Source organism: Thamnophis elegans, chromosome 8 (assembly GCF_009769535.1).
Source record: "Thamnophis elegans isolate rThaEle1 chromosome 8, rThaEle1.pri, whole genome shotgun sequence".
Taxonomy (NCBI): Eukaryota; Metazoa; Chordata; class Lepidosauria; order Squamata; family Colubridae; genus Thamnophis; species Thamnophis elegans.
Genome location: NC_045548.1, coordinates 55,946,147 through 55,966,754, shown reverse-complemented (window position 1 = coordinate 55,966,754; position 20,608 = coordinate 55,946,147). Strand labels below are relative to the sequence as shown.

Sequence of the window (20,608 nt, the reverse complement as noted above, 5' to 3'; positions counted from 1 at the left end):
GCTTCTAATGGATCCCTTAGTAGGTATTCCTGTAAGCCACTGAAAATAAAAGTGACTCTTGAGGCTAAGCCTCTACATCTGGCAAGCATTCCAGAGTTTGCTGGCGGGAGGTAGAAACCTTGATCATTGCAAGATTCTTTCCATCATCCACAATCCCTCCCTCACTGAGACACAAATGCAATTCAGTCCATGTGGAAGCTCACAGAATAATGCCGGTTCTGAAGACAACAGGCTGGCTGGCTCCTTCATGCTCAGGCTGTCTTTTTCTCACGTTGCAGCTGTTGCTCATCTTCCCACCTAGGGCACTGCCTTCTATCAAGAACAGTATTGATCCTTTCTTCTGCACGATAGTAAAATAGATGGGAGTCCTTGCCTGGCTATCAGCCAGGCTTTTCATTGAGTGTAGGAAAGAATTATTGGCTCTACGGTGCAATGAATCTACTGGATAAGAAGGGGCTTTTAACTTGGTACCCCTCCAAAGAGGAAAACTGTTGAATCGGCAGAGTCCTCACTTCACTGATTTTATGGGTGTAGAGTTGGGAGATTAAGCCTGGCTTTGTTTTCTGTTCTTTTTCATTTCTTCAAAGTTTGTTCAGTGTATCAGATTACTTTCCTGACTAGGGGAAATAATAGTTGTGGGGAGAGGATATATTAGTATATCTAAGGGCAGCTGTTCTTTTTCAGCAGTGGTCTATTCAGGCTCATGTCACTTCAGGAAGCAATCTGGATGCCTTTTTAAGATAGCCAATGCGTTTGATTTTTGACCATCCAGATTGAAGAAAATATAACCTTGTTCTTTAAAGGAAGCTTAATCAATCTTGACCAGAGTTAGGATATCCTTCAAGGAATGAGGATACCCTCAACATCGGTATTAATATTTGTGCAAGTAATCAATATGCTATTTTGTCATGTTCGCTTTCAGCTACATTTGGGAGAGGCCGCAGAAGACATTTTAATCCAGGGGCAGGAAGAGAAACAAGCACCATGGAAGGCAAGCTGTGTTTGTTTCTACTTGGGTCTTTGTATAACGTGAACCTATTATCCTTTAAACCAGGGGTGTCAAACTCAAAGCCAGGGGTCCGGATCCGGCCCACGGGATGCTTAGATCTGGCCCACATGGCTGCCCTGGAAACAAGGAAGGACTGGCCCATAGTGCCTCTGACAACAAAAACGGAGGTTGGAAGGGCCGCATGCGGTACTCCCGAGCTCCGTTTTGACCGGCAGAGGGTTGCAGGAGGCTGTCGCAGCCAAAAACGGAGCTCGGAAGCCCGTTTTCTCTGTCAGAGCGCTCGGGCCACCACAGACACTGCCGACATGAGTGACGTTAAGCCACACCCACCCTGCCGCCCGAGGTCAAACACAACCCTGATGCTGCCCTCAATGAAATCCAGTTTGACACCCCTGCTCTAAACTATGCAGTCTTTACATAAACAGGAGAGTAAGCCTAGCTGGTGTTAGGTAAGAGCAGTCATTTCAGTATTGCATTCATGATGCTACATCGGTAGTTTTGGCTCATGTTGTCCAATTAAGAAAATTAAGTTAATGCAAATGACGCAGACTCTGTTATTGTTGGAATTGGTGCAATTGGAGTCTGAAACTTAAAAAAAAGAAATTTAAATGGAAATCTTTTTAAGGTTTGTTTTTTATTTCTGTGGCTACAAGTGCAATTAACAAATATATGAACAATACCTGAATAAAGATGCAAACCTTTGATATTTTACTTTTAATTGCTTGCCACACTTTAATTTAATGTAGAAAATACATTTTCTTTATCCAGGAAACTGGAACAAAATATTGTTTTTTAAACACCCGGAAGATAATTTATTAAGAGTGATTAAATGCACTCATTAAAAAGTATGAAATATGCAGCAAGATGAGCAGGATTAATCATATAGCATGGAGTCTGTTTCACTTACAGCTATGTTCTCACATTATGATCATATTGATTGTTAAATGTCTTAAAACCTTGTGACATGACATATATCAGACCAGGCCTTTCCTTTTTTTTCTATCTCAAAGAACAGCAAACTCTATCTCTATGCCTGTCTGTCTGTCTCTCTGTCTTGTCAAAGCACCTGGTATGCCCAAATATGGGAGGGAGCATATTGCTTCCCTTTTGCCTTTCAGCCCCACTCCAGGAGCCTTCCAGGCAGAAAAACCATTTTGTGTTGCATTTTTGCTGATAAATAAATGAAGGGAGACTAGTATAGATCTATTTCAAGCTATTTAGCTCTCATCAGTTAGCCATAAAAGGGAAACAGTATGCTTCCTCCCATATTTGGACATACCAGGTGCTTTAACAAAATACTTAATCATTCCCCTGGCTTAGCTGATAAGGGAGGAGAGCTTGTGGCTTAGAGGTTAATATAAATGCCTAATATGTAAAAACAGAGCAAGTTTGAATCCCAGCAAGGGTATGGCTTGCTGAGGAGAGCTAAACAGCTTGCTACACACACACACCACTGAAAAAGTGACTTATGTTATTATTCACACTTACCATCGTTGTAGCATCCCCACGTGATCAAAATTCAGATAGTTGGCAACTGATTCACATTTATGACTGTTGCAGTGTCCTGTGATCATCTTTTGTGATCGTCTGACAAGCAAAATCAATGGGTAAACCAATTCACTTAACATATAACTAACTTAACAACCGTCTTACTGACAACTGCAGGGATTCACTTAATAACTGAGGCAAGAAAGGTTGTAAAATGGGGGCAAACTCACTCAACAAATGTCTCATTTAGCAACATAAATTTTGGGCTCAATTGTGAATTTTGCCCCATTTTATGACCTTTCTTGCCTCAGTTGTTAAGTGAATCCCTGCAGTTGTCAGTAAGACGGTTGTTAAGTGAATCTGGCTTCCCCATTGACTTTGCTTGTCAGAAGGTTGCAAAAGGTGATCACATGATTCTGGGATTCTGCATCTGAATTTTGATCATATGACCATGGGATGCTTGAATGGTTGTAAGTGTAAAGAATGGTCAGAGGTCCCTTTTTTCAGTACTGCGGTAATTTTGAACAAGCACTAAATGAACTGTTGGGAGTTGAGGATTACCTGCACTGATGACATTACCTAGTTTGGGAATGAAATGTCTGCAAGGGAATAACAAAGCTCAGAGAGCACCAAGCACCTGGCACTAATGTTTTTGTTTTGCTTTTTCTCCCTGTAGTTCAGGGGTGCGACCCTGCTGGTTTAGCAACCAGTTCGCTGAGCGCACGCTTTGCGTCAGGCCTAACCTTCCTGATGCGCACTGTGCGCAGTTCACAGGAAAACAGCTGAGGCACCGCTCTGCCGTGCCTATTAGCTGGGCTAAAAAACCCAAGGAAATAAGGTGAGTATAGCCGGGCAGCCCGGCGGTCAGGCCCACCTGAAGGTCACAGCGAATTGGTTCCGTCTCAGCTGATCTTCAGAGTGAACTGGGCCGAACTGGTAGAATCCCGCCTTTGCTGTGGGATACGGAGAGGTTAAGTAGGAAGGCAAGACTGAGTTCAGGAGGGGCATCTTGTATACAGGGAATCTCTTCAAGAGTTTTTCCCCCCCTACTCCTAATGGTATCTTTCCTTTTCAAAGACGTCTCTCAAAAATCTTGAAAGAAGGTAAGAGAAATGTATGAGCTGTCATGTTTCAAATTTGTTTTCCCAAATTATTTCCTGATCTCTTGTGTCATTTAAAAATGACCCCTTCAACTGTGCTGGTTGGATCTGCAGCGGTACTTACATTTTTTTCATTTCCTTTGATTTATTTCAGTTTCTTTTTAGTCTGCTTATTCTTCCGTACTTAGTTTCCATGCTCCCCTATTTGTTTGTTTGTTTGTTTGTTTGTTTAAATTTATCAACAAGCACAAGGAAACAAGTAGGAAAAACAGATGAAAAAATGGCACATAAATGGATAAAAATAAGCAAAACGTAGCCATAAACACATAAAAAGAATACATCTAAATGGGACAGTAGGACAGGGACAGTAGGCACGCTGGTGCGCTTATGCCCGCCCCCTTAGGGACCTCTTAAGGAACGCGTAAGGTCCACGGTAGACAGCTTAAGGTCAAAGGCATGGGGCTTACAGGAACTAACAGGATCGGGTAGGGTGTTCCACACATTTACTACTCTATTGCTGAAATCATTTTTCCTGCAATCAAGATTAGAACGGATTACATTTAGGTTGTATCTATTGATAACCCTTGTGTTATTATTGCAGCTGGAGTAAAAGTAGTCATTAACAGGTAATAATATAATAATAATAATAATAATAATAGGTAGGACATTATGGCAGATTATCTTGTGCACTAAGCTCAGGTCAGAATGTAGATGGTGCACTTCAAGGTTATCCAGGCCTAAAATTTCAAGCCTGGTGGTATAAGGAATTTTATTACGAGCAGAGGAGATGAGTACTCTTCTTGGAAAATCCCTCTGGACCATCTCTGTTTTAATGTCTAAATCTTAATGTGAAGAGCCACAGATGTCTTGGTGGCATTAATTCCAGAAACAACAAACTTTCAGTGTCTGCCTGTGTCCATGACAATTGAAGTGGCTTTTGTCCACAAGATGTCGAGGGCAGGGCAGTTTTAAACTTGCACCTTCCACGATCTGTGAATACTCTTGCATGTTTCTAAACAATTTCAAACTTTTCCCCTTCCTATTCATAACTCATACCTTACAGCAGACTCGTATGTTCTAAATCATTATTAGTCATTTCCTCCCCCCCCCCTTGTCCCTTCCAAAAAAAAAAACTTTGCCCAAATCAAACAAAAGAGTGGGAGAGAGACAGTGGCTGCCAAATTCTACTGCCTCTATGCAGTGAACTACTGAACATTGGGGTCAATGCAGAGATAAGCATCAGACAGCCTGCCCTAGTAATGCTTGTTATTGCGTTGTAAAATGTGTGCTTTCTTTTCTCCATCCCTCCTTTCAACAGCATAAGAAGAATTGGGTGCTTTCGGCTAAGGAAATCATTACTTTCCGTAAAGCTCTGATGAATCCGATCACATCTCTTCATTTTCAACACTTTGTGTCCCTGAAAGGAGATTTATTGGGGAATGGAGTGATTTTCTGGCAGGAAGTACAGAAATACAAGGTACAGCACTTAAGGAATGGAAATAATGCAGTTACTCAGCAACCAGGAAATTTATTTTTAATGCTATGGCCGTCAGGGCGGTCCTATGGCACGCCTGTCACAGGTGGCACATGTGAGCCATTTCTGAGGGCATGCGAGGCATTGCACTGTCAGCTCCAGCACACATCCATGCGTTTGCCAGCTGATTTTCAGCCTTGATTTTCAGCCGTTTTTTTGCCCTCTGCAGGCTTCCCTGAAGCCTCTGGAGGGCAAAAACTGCCCAACGCGCAAACCAGAAGTTTTGGGAACGGACTTCTGGTTTGCGTGATGGGCTGTTTTTCTCCCCCTGGAAGCTTCATGAGGCTTTCCTGAAGCCTGCGGAGGGCAAACAATGGCTCAACACGCCTCACAGAAGTCCAGAAGCTTCAGTGAGGCCTGTGCGTGGGGACAGGGTTGTGCACGCATGCGTGGGAGAGCGGGCATTGCATTGTGAATGTGGGCACACACACGACCCTCCCCCGTCCCCTCCGCTTTTGGCATGCCTCGACAAAAAGTTTGGGAACCATTTGTTACTTGGGGACCATTTCAGAATAGGCGATCGAAAGATACTGACTCCTGGACTCTTTGAGACTTGTCCTATTACTCAGCTAAATACTGAAATACAAACCTTGATGACCAAATACCTTTTTCTCAAATATCCCATTCTTTCCCCTTAGTCTACTTTTATACCTCTGGAATTTCTTGTTAGCCCTTCACTTCAGAATCAGGTCTGATCCTGCTGCCCAATTTAGAAAGCAGTCTCTAGGCTACTTAACCATACTGTGGTTGTCATATTCAATCCAGGATAGGATATGGTGCCTTTTACCACATAAGATCAACAGACTTGCAAGGAATCCTGATTCTGTAGCTCTAGGCCGTACTTGTGTGAATAGAATAGAATAGAATAGAATAGAATAACAGAGTTGGAAGGGACCTTGGAGGTCTTCTAGTCCAACCCCCTGCTTAGGCAGGAAACCTACATCACTTTAGAGCAATTTATCCAACATCATCTTAAAAACTTCCAGTGTTGGAGCATTCACAACTTCTGGAGTCAAATTGTTCCACTGATTATTTACAATATAATAGCAGAGTTGGAAGGGACCTTGGAGGTCTTCTAGTCCAACCCCCTGCCTAGGCAGGAAACCCTATACCGTTCCAGACAAATGTCTATCCAACATCTTCTTAAAGACTTCCAGTGTTGGGGCATTCACAACTTCTGGAGGCAAGCTGTTCCACTGATTAATTGTTCTAACTGTCAGGAAATTTCTCCTCAGTTCTAAGTTGCTTCTCTCCTTGATTAGTTTCCACCCATTGCTTCTTGTTCTACCCTCAGGTGCCTTGGAGAATAGTTTGACTCCCTCTTCTTTGGGGCAATCCCTGAGATATTGGAACACTGCTATCATGTCTCCCCTAGTCCTTCTTTTCATTAAACTAGACATACCCAGTTCCTGCAACTGTTCTTCATATGTTTTAGTCTCCAGTCCCCTAATCCTCTTTGTTGCTCTTCTGTACCACTTTATAATGCCTTGGACCAAAGCTCAATGCAGTATTCCAAGTATGGCCTTACCAAGGCATTATAAAGTGGTATTAACACTTCACGTGATCTTGATTCCATCTCTCCGTTTATGTAGCCTAGAACTGCGTTGGCTTTTTTAGCAGCTGCTGCACACTGCTGGCTCATATTTAAATGGTTGTCCATAGGACTCCAAGATCCCTCTCACAGTTACTACTATTGAGCAAGGTACTACCTATACTGTACCTGTGCATTTCGTTTTTCTTTCCTAAACGTAGAACCTTACTCTTTTCACCATTGAATTTCATTTTATTAGATAGTGCCCAATGTTCAAGTTTGTCAAGATCCTTCTGTATCTTAAGCCTGTCTTCTGGAGTGTTGGCTATTCCTGCCAGCTTGGTGTCATCTGCAAATTTGATGAGTTCCCCATTTATTCCCTCATCCAAATCATTGTTGAAGATGTTGAAGAGTACTGGGCCTAAAACAGAGCCTTGGGGTACTCCACTGCATACTTCCCTCCATGTAGATGCAGTTCCATTGAAGACTACACGTTGAGTGTGGTTGGTCGGCCAGTTACGAATCCATCTGGTGGTGATGCTGTCCAACCTACATTCTTCTACTTTATCTAGTAGTAGGTTATGGTCTACCTTATCAAATGCTTTGCTGAAGTCCAAGTAAACTATATCGACGGCATTCCTCTGGTCCACTAATTTTGTCACTTTGTCAAAGAATACAATAAGATTAGTCTGGCATGATCTGTTTTTGACAAACTCATGTTGGCTTTTGGCTATTACTTGGTTTACTTTGTAATTGTTCTAAGTAATATCCAAATTGGAATTCCCAACGGTGGCTAGAAGATTTCGAATATACCTTCACCTGATCTCTCTTTCCCATGCTTTGAACTCCTCTTCCTTCCAGGATTTGCTTTAACCTTGATATCATTTTATTAAAAGCATCTACATTGTGATGGCAAACTATGATAAGGCCTTGAATCAGAACTGATCTGAAATGGTTGCTAAGCATCAAATGAAATATTGGTTTCTTCTCTACTGTTTGCTGTGCTCTTGACCTTCTACTCCACTGCATACCAACATACCTTCCAACTGCCTGCTTTGTTTATGCAGACTGTATGGCGATGTATAAACTTTCCATCTGGCATCTTGACTGTGAGGCCATCTTCTATGCTTAGTTGACACTTCAGTATGCTATGCAAGCTCAGAAAATTGAGTTAATTGTTCATTGTTAAGTTATCCATTAGTTAGTGAATCTTATGCACACAATCAAATAGTTTACTATGGAACATGGCTGCTATTAACATTTGGGATGTTGAAGTTGGCTAAAAGCAAGGAGCATATACACCAGTGGTAGTCAACCTGGTCCCTAGCGCCCACTAGTGGGCGTTCCTGCTTTCATGGTGGGCGGTACGGGTTTTGTCCGATATTGAAGCACTTTCCTTTTTAAAATTTAATTCACTTCCCTACTTTATAAATCACCATTACTGTGGAACCAGTGGGCAGTTAGAAAATTTTACTACTAACAGAGAAACAAAAGTGGGCAGTAGGTATAAAAACGTTGACTACCCCTGATATACACAATGCCTGATGCAGTATGACAACAGTTCCAATTATCTGTATTTGCAGAGTTTTTATTCTCTGTCTGAAACACTTAAAAGTTAGAAAGTGTGATTCTCCCTCCCTCCTTTCCTCATTCATTCATTCATTCATTCATTCATTCATTCATTCATTCAGTACAGGTGCCACCTGAATTCAGATTGACTCTTGTGGTTCATCAAGCAAGTTAATATAAAAATAATAATTTACCTAAAACTGCAAACAGATGGTGAATCTGGTCAACATCTAAAATAGATGCTATATGCCCTTCAGGGGGTCCATTCACCCTAGCCCAAAGCCTGGGAGGAGACCTAAGTCTTTAAGGTCCTTTGGAATGCCCTCAGGCAACCCCCCATTTCAAAGGGGAACTTTATTCTAGAGGGCCTGGGCCATGTCAGAGAAGATACGTTTCCAGTCCTAAAAGCTGACACTGTTTAATTGCGTGTGCTCCCTCTATTGGTCCAAAGTGGTCAATCAGACACCCATGGAGACAATCAATCCATCAAATAACCGTCCCTATAACATGCACAGCTTTAGTGATCTTCAAGGTAGTAATTGAGCTCTGCAGTGAGTACAGCATGAGTGAATGAAGGACCTGTCAATCTAGGAAAGACACCAGTGGCATACCAACTGAACTTGTGCAAAAAGGCCCTTGTGGCCATAGCTGCTGAATCCCAACCTGAAATCTGACAGAAATGGTTCTAGATTATCAGTTTTCTCCAGGATTTTCATCAGCTGCTGTCTGACCATTTTAGGTCCAGAACTTTGGTAGTAGGAAAAAACATATCTAAAATGATTGTGCTGAAAGATGGCTGTTTGAGGAGATGGCACACCATTGCCTCCTTTACCAGCAGAGGAACAAATCACTCCTTCCCTCAAAGGGGTGAACACCATGGCTTGGATCCAACTGGGAGGGATCCAGCCCACTACATATGCTAGATTGCCAAACTAATATCACCAATAAACCTGCTCACTTCCTCAAGAGTCACCAGTTCAAAATCATCCTGGTTCAAAAGTTTATAGCAAGATTGGGTCTAAACTAGGAGGATCAATAGTCTTGTCAGAAGAACTACATAGTAAATAATAAAAAAGTAAGGATAAAATAATAATCATCATTAATAATAATTAATAATATAATAATAACAATAATAATATCTAATTGAGAAGACAACAACAGATAACAAATGCCTCATTTGCAGTGAAGCTGAAGAAACAATAGATCACCTGATTAATGGCTGCAAAAAATATATATCATATAGTCTGACAATAAGTAGCAGTGTAGCAAAGTAGCAGCTATGGTACAATGGGACGTCTGCAAGAAATTCCACTTGCCTGATAGGACCCTAAAACAGATGATAACAAAGACAAATAAGTCTGGATAGTGGACATGGTAGCATCTGGAGACACCAGACTAGAAGAGAAAGAGCTGGATAAAAAAATAAAATGCAATGACCTATAAATAGAAGTAGAACGATTGTGGCAAAAGAAAAGAAAGGTCGTGCCAACAGTAATAGGTGCCTTGGGGGCAAACCCAAAACAACTGGAGCGCCACTTGAACACCATCGGCATTGACAAAATCACCATCAGTCAATTGAAAAAGGCTGCTTTACTTGGAGCAGCTTACATCCTGAGACAATACCTTTAATACCATCAAAAGACAGCATCTGCCTATCCCAGGTCCTTGGGAAGGACTTGATGAGCCAAATCGGGTGTAAACAGCTGGCTGAATGTGCAATGATTAAGGATTGAACCCCCAATTCCACCCAATTTTCAATGAGGTAACTGGGGACTGGTCGTCCTGATCGTAGGTGATATGGGGTGGGAGGGCAAAGAATAGCTGGGAATCCATCGACTGGTGCCCTGAAATTTCCCTAAATTAAACTGTATGATTGCCGAGAGTCACTGCTAAGGCCAAATAATAGGAAGCCAAAGAGACAGTGAAATTTATGTCACTATGTTTTCAAGGATGAGAGAAAAGTACACCGATGTAACTACCCTGCAGCAGAACCCAAAAATAGGTAGATAAAGAATGTGTGTTGGAAGAAACTAGTATGAATTCATCATCTTAGAGATGTCTTGATACTATTAAGTGTAACATTCAAACAGTTCATTAGTCGTGTACTGGAGTGTTGGCAAATTCACATATTTATCACACACAGTTTGCAATATTTGTTATCATTCAACACAAGAACATGTTTGGCATAGAATCAAAATATATACGTAGTTAATGGTACAGTATGGCTAAATAATATGAAATGAGTAGACAAAAAAACCCTCATTGGATGTTACTGAAGTACACATTGCCATCATCCTCATTGCTGATCATCTTTCTTAGGATGAGAGTTATAATTCATACAACATCTTAAAGGTCATCTATTGGCCATTGGCATCCTAAAAGGTCTTCTGAGAATTAGATTTTTCTCTCTGTCCTTAACAATTATTGTTGCAGAGCCAGTCCAAAAGGAATGAGATTTTCCCTTCTAAAATGAGCTTTTATCTGATTCCTTAAGAAACTTTGAACTTGCCTACTTACTGAGATCTTTTTCTGAGAAGCTCTTTAGGTTCTTGCCAAACTGAGGTAGGTGGTGATGACCAAAGAAGATTTTCACATACTGAAGCTCTGCTTCTACATGGTTCCCTGGGAAATTTTTGTAACATGAGTTGGCCTGAGAAATAGAACCTGAAGAGCGGCTAGGGAATTCTATTTTAGACATAAATCAAGCTAACTATCTAAATAATTTGCATCAGCTTTCTTTGACCTGGTGCTTTCCAGATATGTTGAGATGGCAGTTCCCAGAATTTCCTTCCAGCTGTTGGCCATAGAGATAGGGAATTATGATAGTTTGCAATCCTAACACATCTGGAACTCATCAGGTTGAGGAGAACTGAGTTACATGTTGAGTATGTAATTACATATATACTCTGAATGTTTTGTTTCTTCATTTTCAGGATCTGTGCCATTCTCACTGTGATGAGTCCATTATCCAGGATAAGATCACAACCATTATCAACTGCTTTATCAATTCTGCCATTCCACCTGCTCTTCAGATCGACATACCTCACGATCAAGCCCAAAAAATCATTGAACACAGGAAAGAACTAGGCCCATATATATTTAGAGAAGCACAGGTACATGAATAAGCCTTGTGGGTAGTCATGCGTTTTGTGTAGATTGAGAATTGTTTTTATGAATGAACATGATGGGCGCAAAGCTGTCCCTATTATGGAATCTGGATTGGCATAGTTTGATATTAGGGCATTAAAAATAAAAATAAAAAATAAGATCCAAGATATGCATAGAGATTCCATCTGTGTACAAGTAGTTCTCAAGGTCGGGCGCATAGGTGAACCGGTGGTAACAAAATGTGAAGCCCACCGCTGCATGCAAAGTGTGATGGCTCTCATTGTATCACCTCAGTTTGATCCTGGCAGGCAGGAGAGAGCTGTGTATTACATTTTTTTTTAAACAGCAACTGACAGGGATGCTAGGCAAGTAAAAAAGGAGAAAGATAGCGGTAAACATACAAATCTCCTATATTTATCTTGTATTAATTTTCCGGAAATCCATGCTGTGAATTTTTGAATCTCTGATTTTACAGGTTGTCCACAACTTGCAACTGTTCATTAATGGGTATTCAAAGTTACAACAGCACTGAAAAAAAGTCATTTACAACTAGTTCTTGCACTTATGACCATCACAGCCTTCCCATGTAATCAAAATTCAGGGGCTCGGCAATCTGCATTTATTTATTATGATGGTTGCAGCATCTCAGGGATCATTATTTGCAACCTTCCAAGTTGATTTTCGACAATCGGAATCAATGGGGGAAGCTGGATTCGTTTAACAATTATGTGATTTACTTAATTGCAGTAATTTGCTTAGCAACCATGGCAAAAACAGTCCTAACATTGGGCACAACTCACTTAACAAGTGCCTTTCTTAGCAATGGAAATTCTTGTCCTGATTGGGTTCTTAAGTCCAGCACAGGGCTGTCAAACTCGTGGTCCATAGGCCAGATGAGTCATGTGCTGGCCATGCCCATGTCCGGTTTAGCAAAGTGGGGGGAGTCACGATACATCAAGTGATGATGCGAATTTGACACCCCCTGGTCCAGCACGATCTGTACTTTCATATCTCTTTTGTGACTGTACTGTAAAGGAAATAATCTCTCTTGCAAGGAGATTGTATCACTTCAAAAAACCTCACCAGCTCTGCAATGTTGTTTTAGAATTTTTCTAGAGGCAAAAACTTACCATATTTTTCAGAGTATAAGATGCTCCAAAGTATAAGACGCACCTAGATTTTGGGGAAGAAAACAAGGGAAAAATATCTGCCTCCCAGCAATTTGCCTCTTTGCAACAAACAGTACAGACAATATACACTGTTTATAGTGTTATATTTCAAACTATACTTGTACAGATACTGTTAAAATTGATGTGCTTTCTGGAAGTATAGTTATTCTCTGCTATTTAAAAGAATAGCACTTTTTAAAACAATAATACCGGGCCTCTTCAGATCAAGTATTTATTTTAAAAAGCTTCACTTTGTTAAGTTGTCTAGAACAATAATAAAGCAGTCTTTAAAAAACAAGTCTAATATAATTTAAACATTCTATAGGCATTTATAGTTGTTGACTTACTTCCTTGCAGCAAACAGCCTGATTAGCACAAGAAAAAAAAAAATCTGCCTCCCAGCAATTTGCCATGTGGAGCAAACAGCAAGTTTCATTTTCAATTTCTCCCGATCATCAGCTGTTAGAGGCTGCAGGGATTGCTATAACTTGTTTGCTGTAAAGAGGTAAATTGCTGAGAGGCAGAGGCCAAAGGGTGGAGGCTAGTGGGTGGGTGGGTCTACATTCAGTGTATAAGATGCACCCAAATTTTCACCCTCTTTTTTGGGGGGGGGAGATGCATCTTATACTCCGAAAAATACGGTAAGTAGAGTTTCGAAAGAGGCACATGCATCTGTCAAAATTGAATATTCTGGACAACAATTTGGATTTAAAAGTAGTTCTGATGTAATTTGTTTGGTTGGTTTTAGAAACCTCATATTAAAAACACAAACAATTCACCACTTAATGTTTTTATTAATGCAAGACATTATAATTTTTTTAAGGAAAGGCTTTGAAACTGTAGCTTAAGAAATTTTTCATCAACCATAAACACATTTTGATGGGAAGCATGTGCCTGTCTGGAGAAAAATATTAAAAGGCAATATGTACAAAGCTGGGAGTTTATGCTATATTTATCATTGGCAAATATTCTAATTGTCTGCAGTAGTGTTTGTTTCTGTGGAGTATTGCATTTTAAGACATCCTTTTCTATTCCCTTCCTTCAGATGACTATTTTTGCACTTCTCTTTAAATTTTGGCCAATGTTTTGTGAATTCCGAGGTAATTTGAAGGATGAAGCTATTTTTCCTTGCTTGGAAAGAGAAAAGAAGATTCAGAAATTAAAAAAAGCAAAAGAATTAGAAGTGAAGGTGAGAAGACCAGATTAACAGGACACAATAATGTGAATCACTCAAAATAAGATAAATTCTTACCCAAAATAGCACAGCCATTTTGTAACTGATCCAAATCCTGCAGAAGTGAAATGGGGGAAAAAAATGCCCACATTACAAATGAAATTTTCCCTATTTAGGACTACTCATTTATTATATTTGATTTCTGGTGCTGTAGGAGTTTAAGACAGACAGCAATATTTTATAATGAAACATACTTTGAAAGTTTGCTGAACTATAACAACCTAATGAAAACATGCCTTTTGATGCCAGCTCTCCATAAATCTGCTTTCTGTAAATGTATGCCTTTGAGATGTGTGGGAATACAATTCACATCACATACGATGTTGTAATTCACTCTGCACTGGGGAAAGCTGCTTTAGGAATCCTCATTTTTGTGAATTCTCCTAAGAATGTAATTCTATATTTGCAGAGAGTTGCTAAATACTCAGTGGTGGGATTCAGCCAGTTCGCATCACTTCGAGAGAACCGGTTGTTAACTTTCTGAGCAGTTTAGTGAACTGGTTGTTGTAAGAAATCATTAGGGCAGAGAATCGGTTGTTAAATTATTTGAATCCCATCACTGTATACTGTATACCTATGATACATTAATCAAAATACTGTTAAATATTATTAGCCAAGTAATCCCACCTCAAATGTTAGGAGACCAATTGGAAGAGGGCAGAGATAGGTAGATCATGGCCCAGAAAAATTATAAAACCTCTTTTCATAATGGAAGGGAAACCAGAAGCGAACAGTGCTTCGTATCCTATGTTGTGTAGTAACACTCCAAATGGAACATTTCCATCCCAACAACTTTCTGCCTACTCATCTATCAAGCCCATTTGGGTTAGGTGAGGAATGAAACCACCCTGAAGGACATATATGGGGACGCCTAAGCAAATTGCTCAGACTGAAGAAGCTACTGAGATAAGTGAAACGTTTTTAACCAGCAGGAAAAGAAAATGAGTCCAGTAACATGACTCAACCTCCAGAGGCACCATAATAAAAACTTTAACTTCCACCCTTGTGGGAAAATACTGAAGTGGGGAGGTGAAGAAACTCACTTTCCTCCACAACGCTCAACAGAAAGCAGTATTTAAAGTAGGTGCAGCTATCAACTATGAACAAGGAGGAGAGTATTAAATGAAGATGGAACTGAATGTTGCTTGTTTCCCACAACCAACCTAACAAGCAACATCTCATCTATTTTTGATATTGCAAGCCAAATCTTCTCTTCCATAAGAGAAACAATCTGTCATTTGAAACTCTGTTACTGAGCTCCGTGTTTCTCCTCACTGCTGATCTTGGAGGACAAGGCTGAGGGTCATCACCTGAGGAGAAAGGAAAAAAGAATCTCAGTACAGGTAGTCCTTACTTACTGACCGCTGGTTCAGTGACCATTTGAACTTTTCACAATAATGAAAATAGAAGCAGTCCTCGAAGTTGTAACTGTCACAGTGCCCCTGGGCTCATGTGATTGCAACTGGCACAGATTTATGACAATTGCAGCATCCTGTGGTCACCATTTGAGACCTTCTCTGCCAACTTTTGACAAGCTAAGTCAATGGGGAACCTGGCAGGAAGTCATAAATTGTGGTCACAGTGCTTAATGCTATGCATGATTTGCTTAATGACAACAACTTGAACCAGAGGTGAGTTTCTGTTGGTTTGGCCCTGATTGGGTGAACTGGTAGTTGCAGCGGTGGGAGGCTCCGCCCACTCACCCGGATGCTTCTGCACATGCCCGTGCACATACACAAGCAAACTGGTAGTAAAAAAAATGGAAACCCACCACTGACCTGAACTGATGTTGCAAGTTGGTATGGTCACACTTAATCACTGGCATTGCCTAGCGACAAAGTTGCCAGTCCCTATGGCAGTTGGTAAGTGAGGACTTCCTTTAGATCTTGCTCGAATCAGAGGTTGAGAGGAACTCAGAGAAAGAGGTCTGAGATCCAATAGAAATCCCCTGTGGAGCTGAGTAACCGGAAGAATCCATGAGAGTCTAGAACCTCAGAGGTATCTTGCTTGGCTTCCTTGATAATCTTTCTAACTACATCCCAAAATACTTCCTTTATTTGTAATTATTTTGGAAATCTTTCTCAACAGGAGTCTCCTTATAAGAGGAAGAATTTATTCAAGAGAATTCCAAATCTTAAAACAAAAACAAAAAGGATATAAAGTAGATTCTTAAAAATATTCTGAAATATACTGTCCAGTAATTTATTTTACTTCACAAATAATAGAACATTTATTTCATTGCTAGGGACAAAGGAAGAAAAGTTCTGTTCCTGGGAAAATAGGTTCACCTACTGAGTCAAAACTGAGTATGGCTGAATTTTCACCATCCGCAAGCTATTCTGGATTGGGCCGAGAGGTAATTGAATCATGTTCTGTCAATCCTTCCTGAAGCACAGTGTGGTGATCTGGAATGATCCAGTGGATTTAGGAAACCGATTGAAAGCTGTTTCTGATGTGTTATCAGTTTCATTTTAAAGAAATTGCTATTGTTTAATTATGGGCAAATGAATTTGCTAGCATTCATTTGGATCCCTTCCCTTTAAAAAAAAACAAAACACAGCAGGACACGTCTGAAATTCATATCAATTTCATTTTGCGTTAGTGTCCCTCATGACGGGGGCTGCATGTTGCTAAATGAGAGTGGAAGCTTTTTTTAAAACAAAAAATGTAATTTAAAATGTTGAATGAACATGTTGAAGTTATTTTTATTAATCTAAAACAATCAAAGCCCTTCTTAAAATTGCAAAATCAATTAAGGAAATACCGGTTGTCTCTTAAAATAATGTGAAAATACTTATGAAAAGAGACAAATAGCCCTGGCAAATATCTGAGCGTAGGTTTGATGCTGGCATATTTAAACTGTAAGTACAGATTAATTCAGTATCTTACCCACTACAGGCAGGATATAAATCCAAATAATTAATGTACTGATTTGATATGAAATTCAGATATTTCACAACTGCCTTGGAGGAAATTGGCTCTTCAACCGCTTCAAATGTCTGTATTAAAAATCCTCCTCCTTATTACAAGTGGCATTAGGAAACCACATGAATGATTACGTTGCCCCATTGATAAATAATGCCATACTAACTTTATTCTCTTTTATTAAAATTTCAGTTTTCTGAAAGCAAGAACTGCTAACATTATCTCAAGATGTAAAAAAGGATTGCCCATTTATTGGCCCACTATCACATCCACCTAACTTGTTTGCTTGTTTTTCTTTTAAATCTCCTTGTTGCAGTTTTTCTGGTCTTATTCAAAGTACATAGAAGCTCTTGAACAAGAAAGGATTCTCCTACAGGTTCAAGAAGATTTAGAGAAAAAAGCAGTTGCAGCATCTGCTTATTCAGGTTAGCTTTTCGTTAATGAGAAAGGTTTTTGTGAGCCCATTTAACATTCATTTCCTTACTAACTATGTGAAGCAGAACAATAGTATGTTCTCTGAATACAATGAGATTTGTTATGGTTTTATGGTTATCTCTCTCTCTCTCCCTCCCTCCCTCCCTCCCCTTTCTTTCTCTTTCTTCCTTCTCTCCTTCCCTCTCTTTCTCTTTAATTTCTTTCTTTTCCACCCCCCAGGTCTCTCATCTTTCCTCGCTATGAAAAGTGATATGGCCATAAGCTCCGAAAAATCTATGACCCCATCAACTTTCAACACAGCTTTTGTGAGGCAACGTTCATTCCTATCTAAAGATAATGCAAGTATGTCTCTAGGAGCTCAATTAATTTTCCATGTTGATAACAGATATCATTTCATCAGATGCTCAGTTTGTATAATAATATAAAAATGAAATGTCTTGTGGATTCAGTCCAGGAGGAGCATGCAAGTATAAGCAGCCCATCCTCTTAGATGTGCAAGTAGGGTTTTTCCCCCAGCATTTCCTATTTGGCGTTTCTTTCCCTACATAGGCGATTTGCCCTTCCAAGCTGGCAGGGAAAGCTTTTCATCAGCTTGCCCAAAAATGTTCTTGTTCTTTCCATCCCTGCCCTTCTGACTTCATCCTGTTGTCATTCTACCTGCAGTGGGCAAATGTTCCTCCTGCAGTAATTGCTTCCTCTTCTCCTTAGTCCATTTTCAAAAGAATGGTTGACACTAATATTTTTAGCTTAATTTATAGTTACCATCTGCACAGTGATGTCATATAAATAGTGCAAGATTCCAGTTCACAAATATTAGCATTCTTGCATTCTTCAGAGTTGTTCAACCAAATGTTAACTCTTTCAGGCCCCAGTTTTGGTGGCAAATAGTTAATCATGTTCTTAATATGCTTATGGATTTTTTTTTAGGCATGGTCTATTATGCCCCTAACTGTAACTAAATCACAGCAAACACAGAGGGATGAATATTGAACAATGGTACACTTAATTGCAATGGTGATGTAGAGGATCAGGCATATATGGGAAACTGTTTTTTTTTAGTACCAAAGGTTCTACAAAGAGGCGGATGTTATTTTTCTTTGAGCTACCCACATATGTGGGAATTAATCATTCACATTCCTATCATTTAAACACAATGATTGGACATATGAACATCCTTCATTCTAGATTAACTCCACAACCTCAGCACAATCTGTGCCGTTGAACCGTCCTTCTGATTTGAAAATGCACAGAAGCCCAACCACACCACCCACCTGCAACTCTTTAAAGTCACTGCTGTCGTGCCTCTGTTCTTGAGATCCCGTGGCCAGTTTTGAAGGCAGAAAATGTTTCTGATAAATTCAGAGTTGGCTATGTAAACCCATGCTTCAGTTACCTCCAGATTTAATTTCTGCAACGTATATTTCTTGGGGCTATCTTCAAAAAGGACAGCAGTCCCCAACCTTTGCGGTTTGGTGGCCTGGCTGGGAGGGGGGGGAGAGAGGAATGGGGCCACATGAGCAGCGGGCCAGTGCGCGCGCACACACAAGCATAGCTCAAGTTGAGTTACGTGCATGCACATGTATGCCAGCCTGCCATTTGCAAAGTCCGGTTCTGCCAAGCCTGCCATTCAGCCCAGGCATTAGGGACCTGTAATCTAGGAGGTATCTCCAAGAATAATAATAATAATCAGATTCAGTGTACAGGGAGTCCTTGATTTACAACAGTTCATTTAGTGATTGTTCGAAGTTACACTGGCTCTGAAAAAAGTGGCACATGACTATTTTTCACACTTACTACTGTTGTAGCATGTCCATAGTCACGTGATCAAAATTCAGATGCTTGGCAACTGACTCATATTTATGATGATTGCAGAGTTCTAGGGTCATGTGATCCCCTTTTGCTCCCTTCTAACAAGCAAAGTCAATGGAGAAGTCAGATTCACTTAACAACTGTGTTACTAACTTAGTAACTGCAGTGATTCACTTAACAACTGTCTTGGTTAGCAATAGAAATTTTGGGCTCAATTGTGTTTATATGTTGAGGACTACCTGAACAACAGTCCTCCAAGGTCTGCGTTGATAGTTTGTTTCTTAGCACAATTCAGAGTGTTAGCTATTATTTTTAAAAATTTAAAGGGTTTTGATTCAGGATGACTTGGCGGAGTGTCAACCCATCCTTTATTGCTGTCTAGTCTACTAGATCTTATGGAAAAGCTCTTTTCTGAGATATTTTTGGCTGAGACAAGATAAAATATTATTTAATTAAGCTTTTGGAATCTATAGTTTGGAAGGCTCCCTTGGCTCATTATTTGCTGGTATTTCACCAATAGGCCAAGAATTTTAGAAAATCTCTTGTCTCTTCTCTAATGGTTACCGTTCTGTATTTGCCTTTGTTAATACTTTTAGTTTTATCTTTGAGGTTATTTCTATTTAATATTTTCTGTTTAAATTTATTACTGTTTTTAAATGGTATAAACTGTTCAGAGAGATAACACATGTACTAGAGAGAGAGAGAAATTTTTAAATTGAACAATATATTCACAAATTTAGACGCAACTGTCAGCTGTTTTACCTATGAAAAGGCAAAATAACTTATTCCCCTAGATTTTTCTTTGGAACTGTAAGAATTGTCTTCATTTTCTGTCTTAACAGGTATTATTTTTGATTTCTTATAATATTAACGCTTTGTGTCTTTCCCAACTAGAACCATCAAAATTTTAAGGAAGCTGCTGAAGAAATTATGGGTTTGCATCCACAGTGGGACCCCAATTTATCAGAAATAAATGAACGTTGCTCACTGGTTTGCCCTATTTTTCAGAGATAAGTAACTAAGAGAAGAAAGAAAATAATTCTGGTGCATTCAGTGCCAGTGGGACTTTTTTCTTATATACTGTAGTATTATAGCCTTCTACTACAGCTATGTTAGAACACAATTCCTATCATCTGGAGACAACTTTTCAGTGTCAAATTGGGAATCCTGTGCTATTATATTATTGTTTTTAATGAAGGAAGAATTGTTGATTAATTTACTTACAAAATATTTGAGAGGTTTTCAGCTCATTGACAAGCCCTTATACCATATTTTTTGGAGTATAAGATGCACCTTTTTCCCTCAAAGGAGGCTGAAAATCTGGGTGCATTGTCTACACTGAATACAGCATTTTTGCCTCTCAAGCCCCTGCCCCCTTCACCAAAATGGCCGTGCATAGCCTTTAGAAGGCTTCCAGAGTGCTCCTGGGGGCTGGGGAGGGCAGACATGAGCAAAAAATGGGCCATTTTTTGCTCAATTTTATCCCCCCCCCCCCAGCGGCACTCTATAAGCTTCCTAAAGGCTATGTATGTCCTTTTTTTTGACTAAAAATGCTGTTTTTGGGAATACACCATTTTTTGCTCATTTTTGCCCCCCACCAGCAGCACTCTACAAGCCTCCTAAAGCCTATTCATGCCTTTTGGGGGGAAAGATTGGCCCATTTTCATGAAAAACGAGCCATTTTTGGGAGGTCTGCA

At 39.9% G+C, this 20,608-nt stretch overlaps 1 protein-coding gene across 2 annotated transcripts in view; it reads left to right on the top strand.

Annotated features, from left to right (window-relative positions):
• RGS22 (regulator of G protein signaling 22) overlaps positions 1-20,248 on the top strand; it is a 105,051-nt gene extending 84,803 nt beyond the window's left edge. For both annotated transcript variants that reach the window (XM_032222981.1, XM_032222983.1), the window contains 8 exons: positions 923-991; positions 4,916-5,074; positions 11,165-11,344; positions 13,554-13,697; positions 15,988-16,098; positions 16,984-17,092; positions 17,322-17,444; positions 19,806-20,248. In XM_032222981.1, coding sequence (XP_032078872.1) covers positions 923-991; positions 4,916-5,074; positions 11,165-11,344; positions 13,554-13,697; positions 15,988-16,098; positions 16,984-17,092; positions 17,322-17,444; positions 19,806-19,822 — 912 coding nt within the window. In that variant the 3' untranslated portion in view covers positions 19,823-20,248. The remainder of the gene's footprint in view (positions 1-922; positions 992-4,915; positions 5,075-11,164; positions 11,345-13,553; positions 13,698-15,987; positions 16,099-16,983; positions 17,093-17,321; positions 17,445-19,805) is intronic.
• The last annotated feature ends 360 nt before the right edge of the window (positions 20,249-20,608 follow it).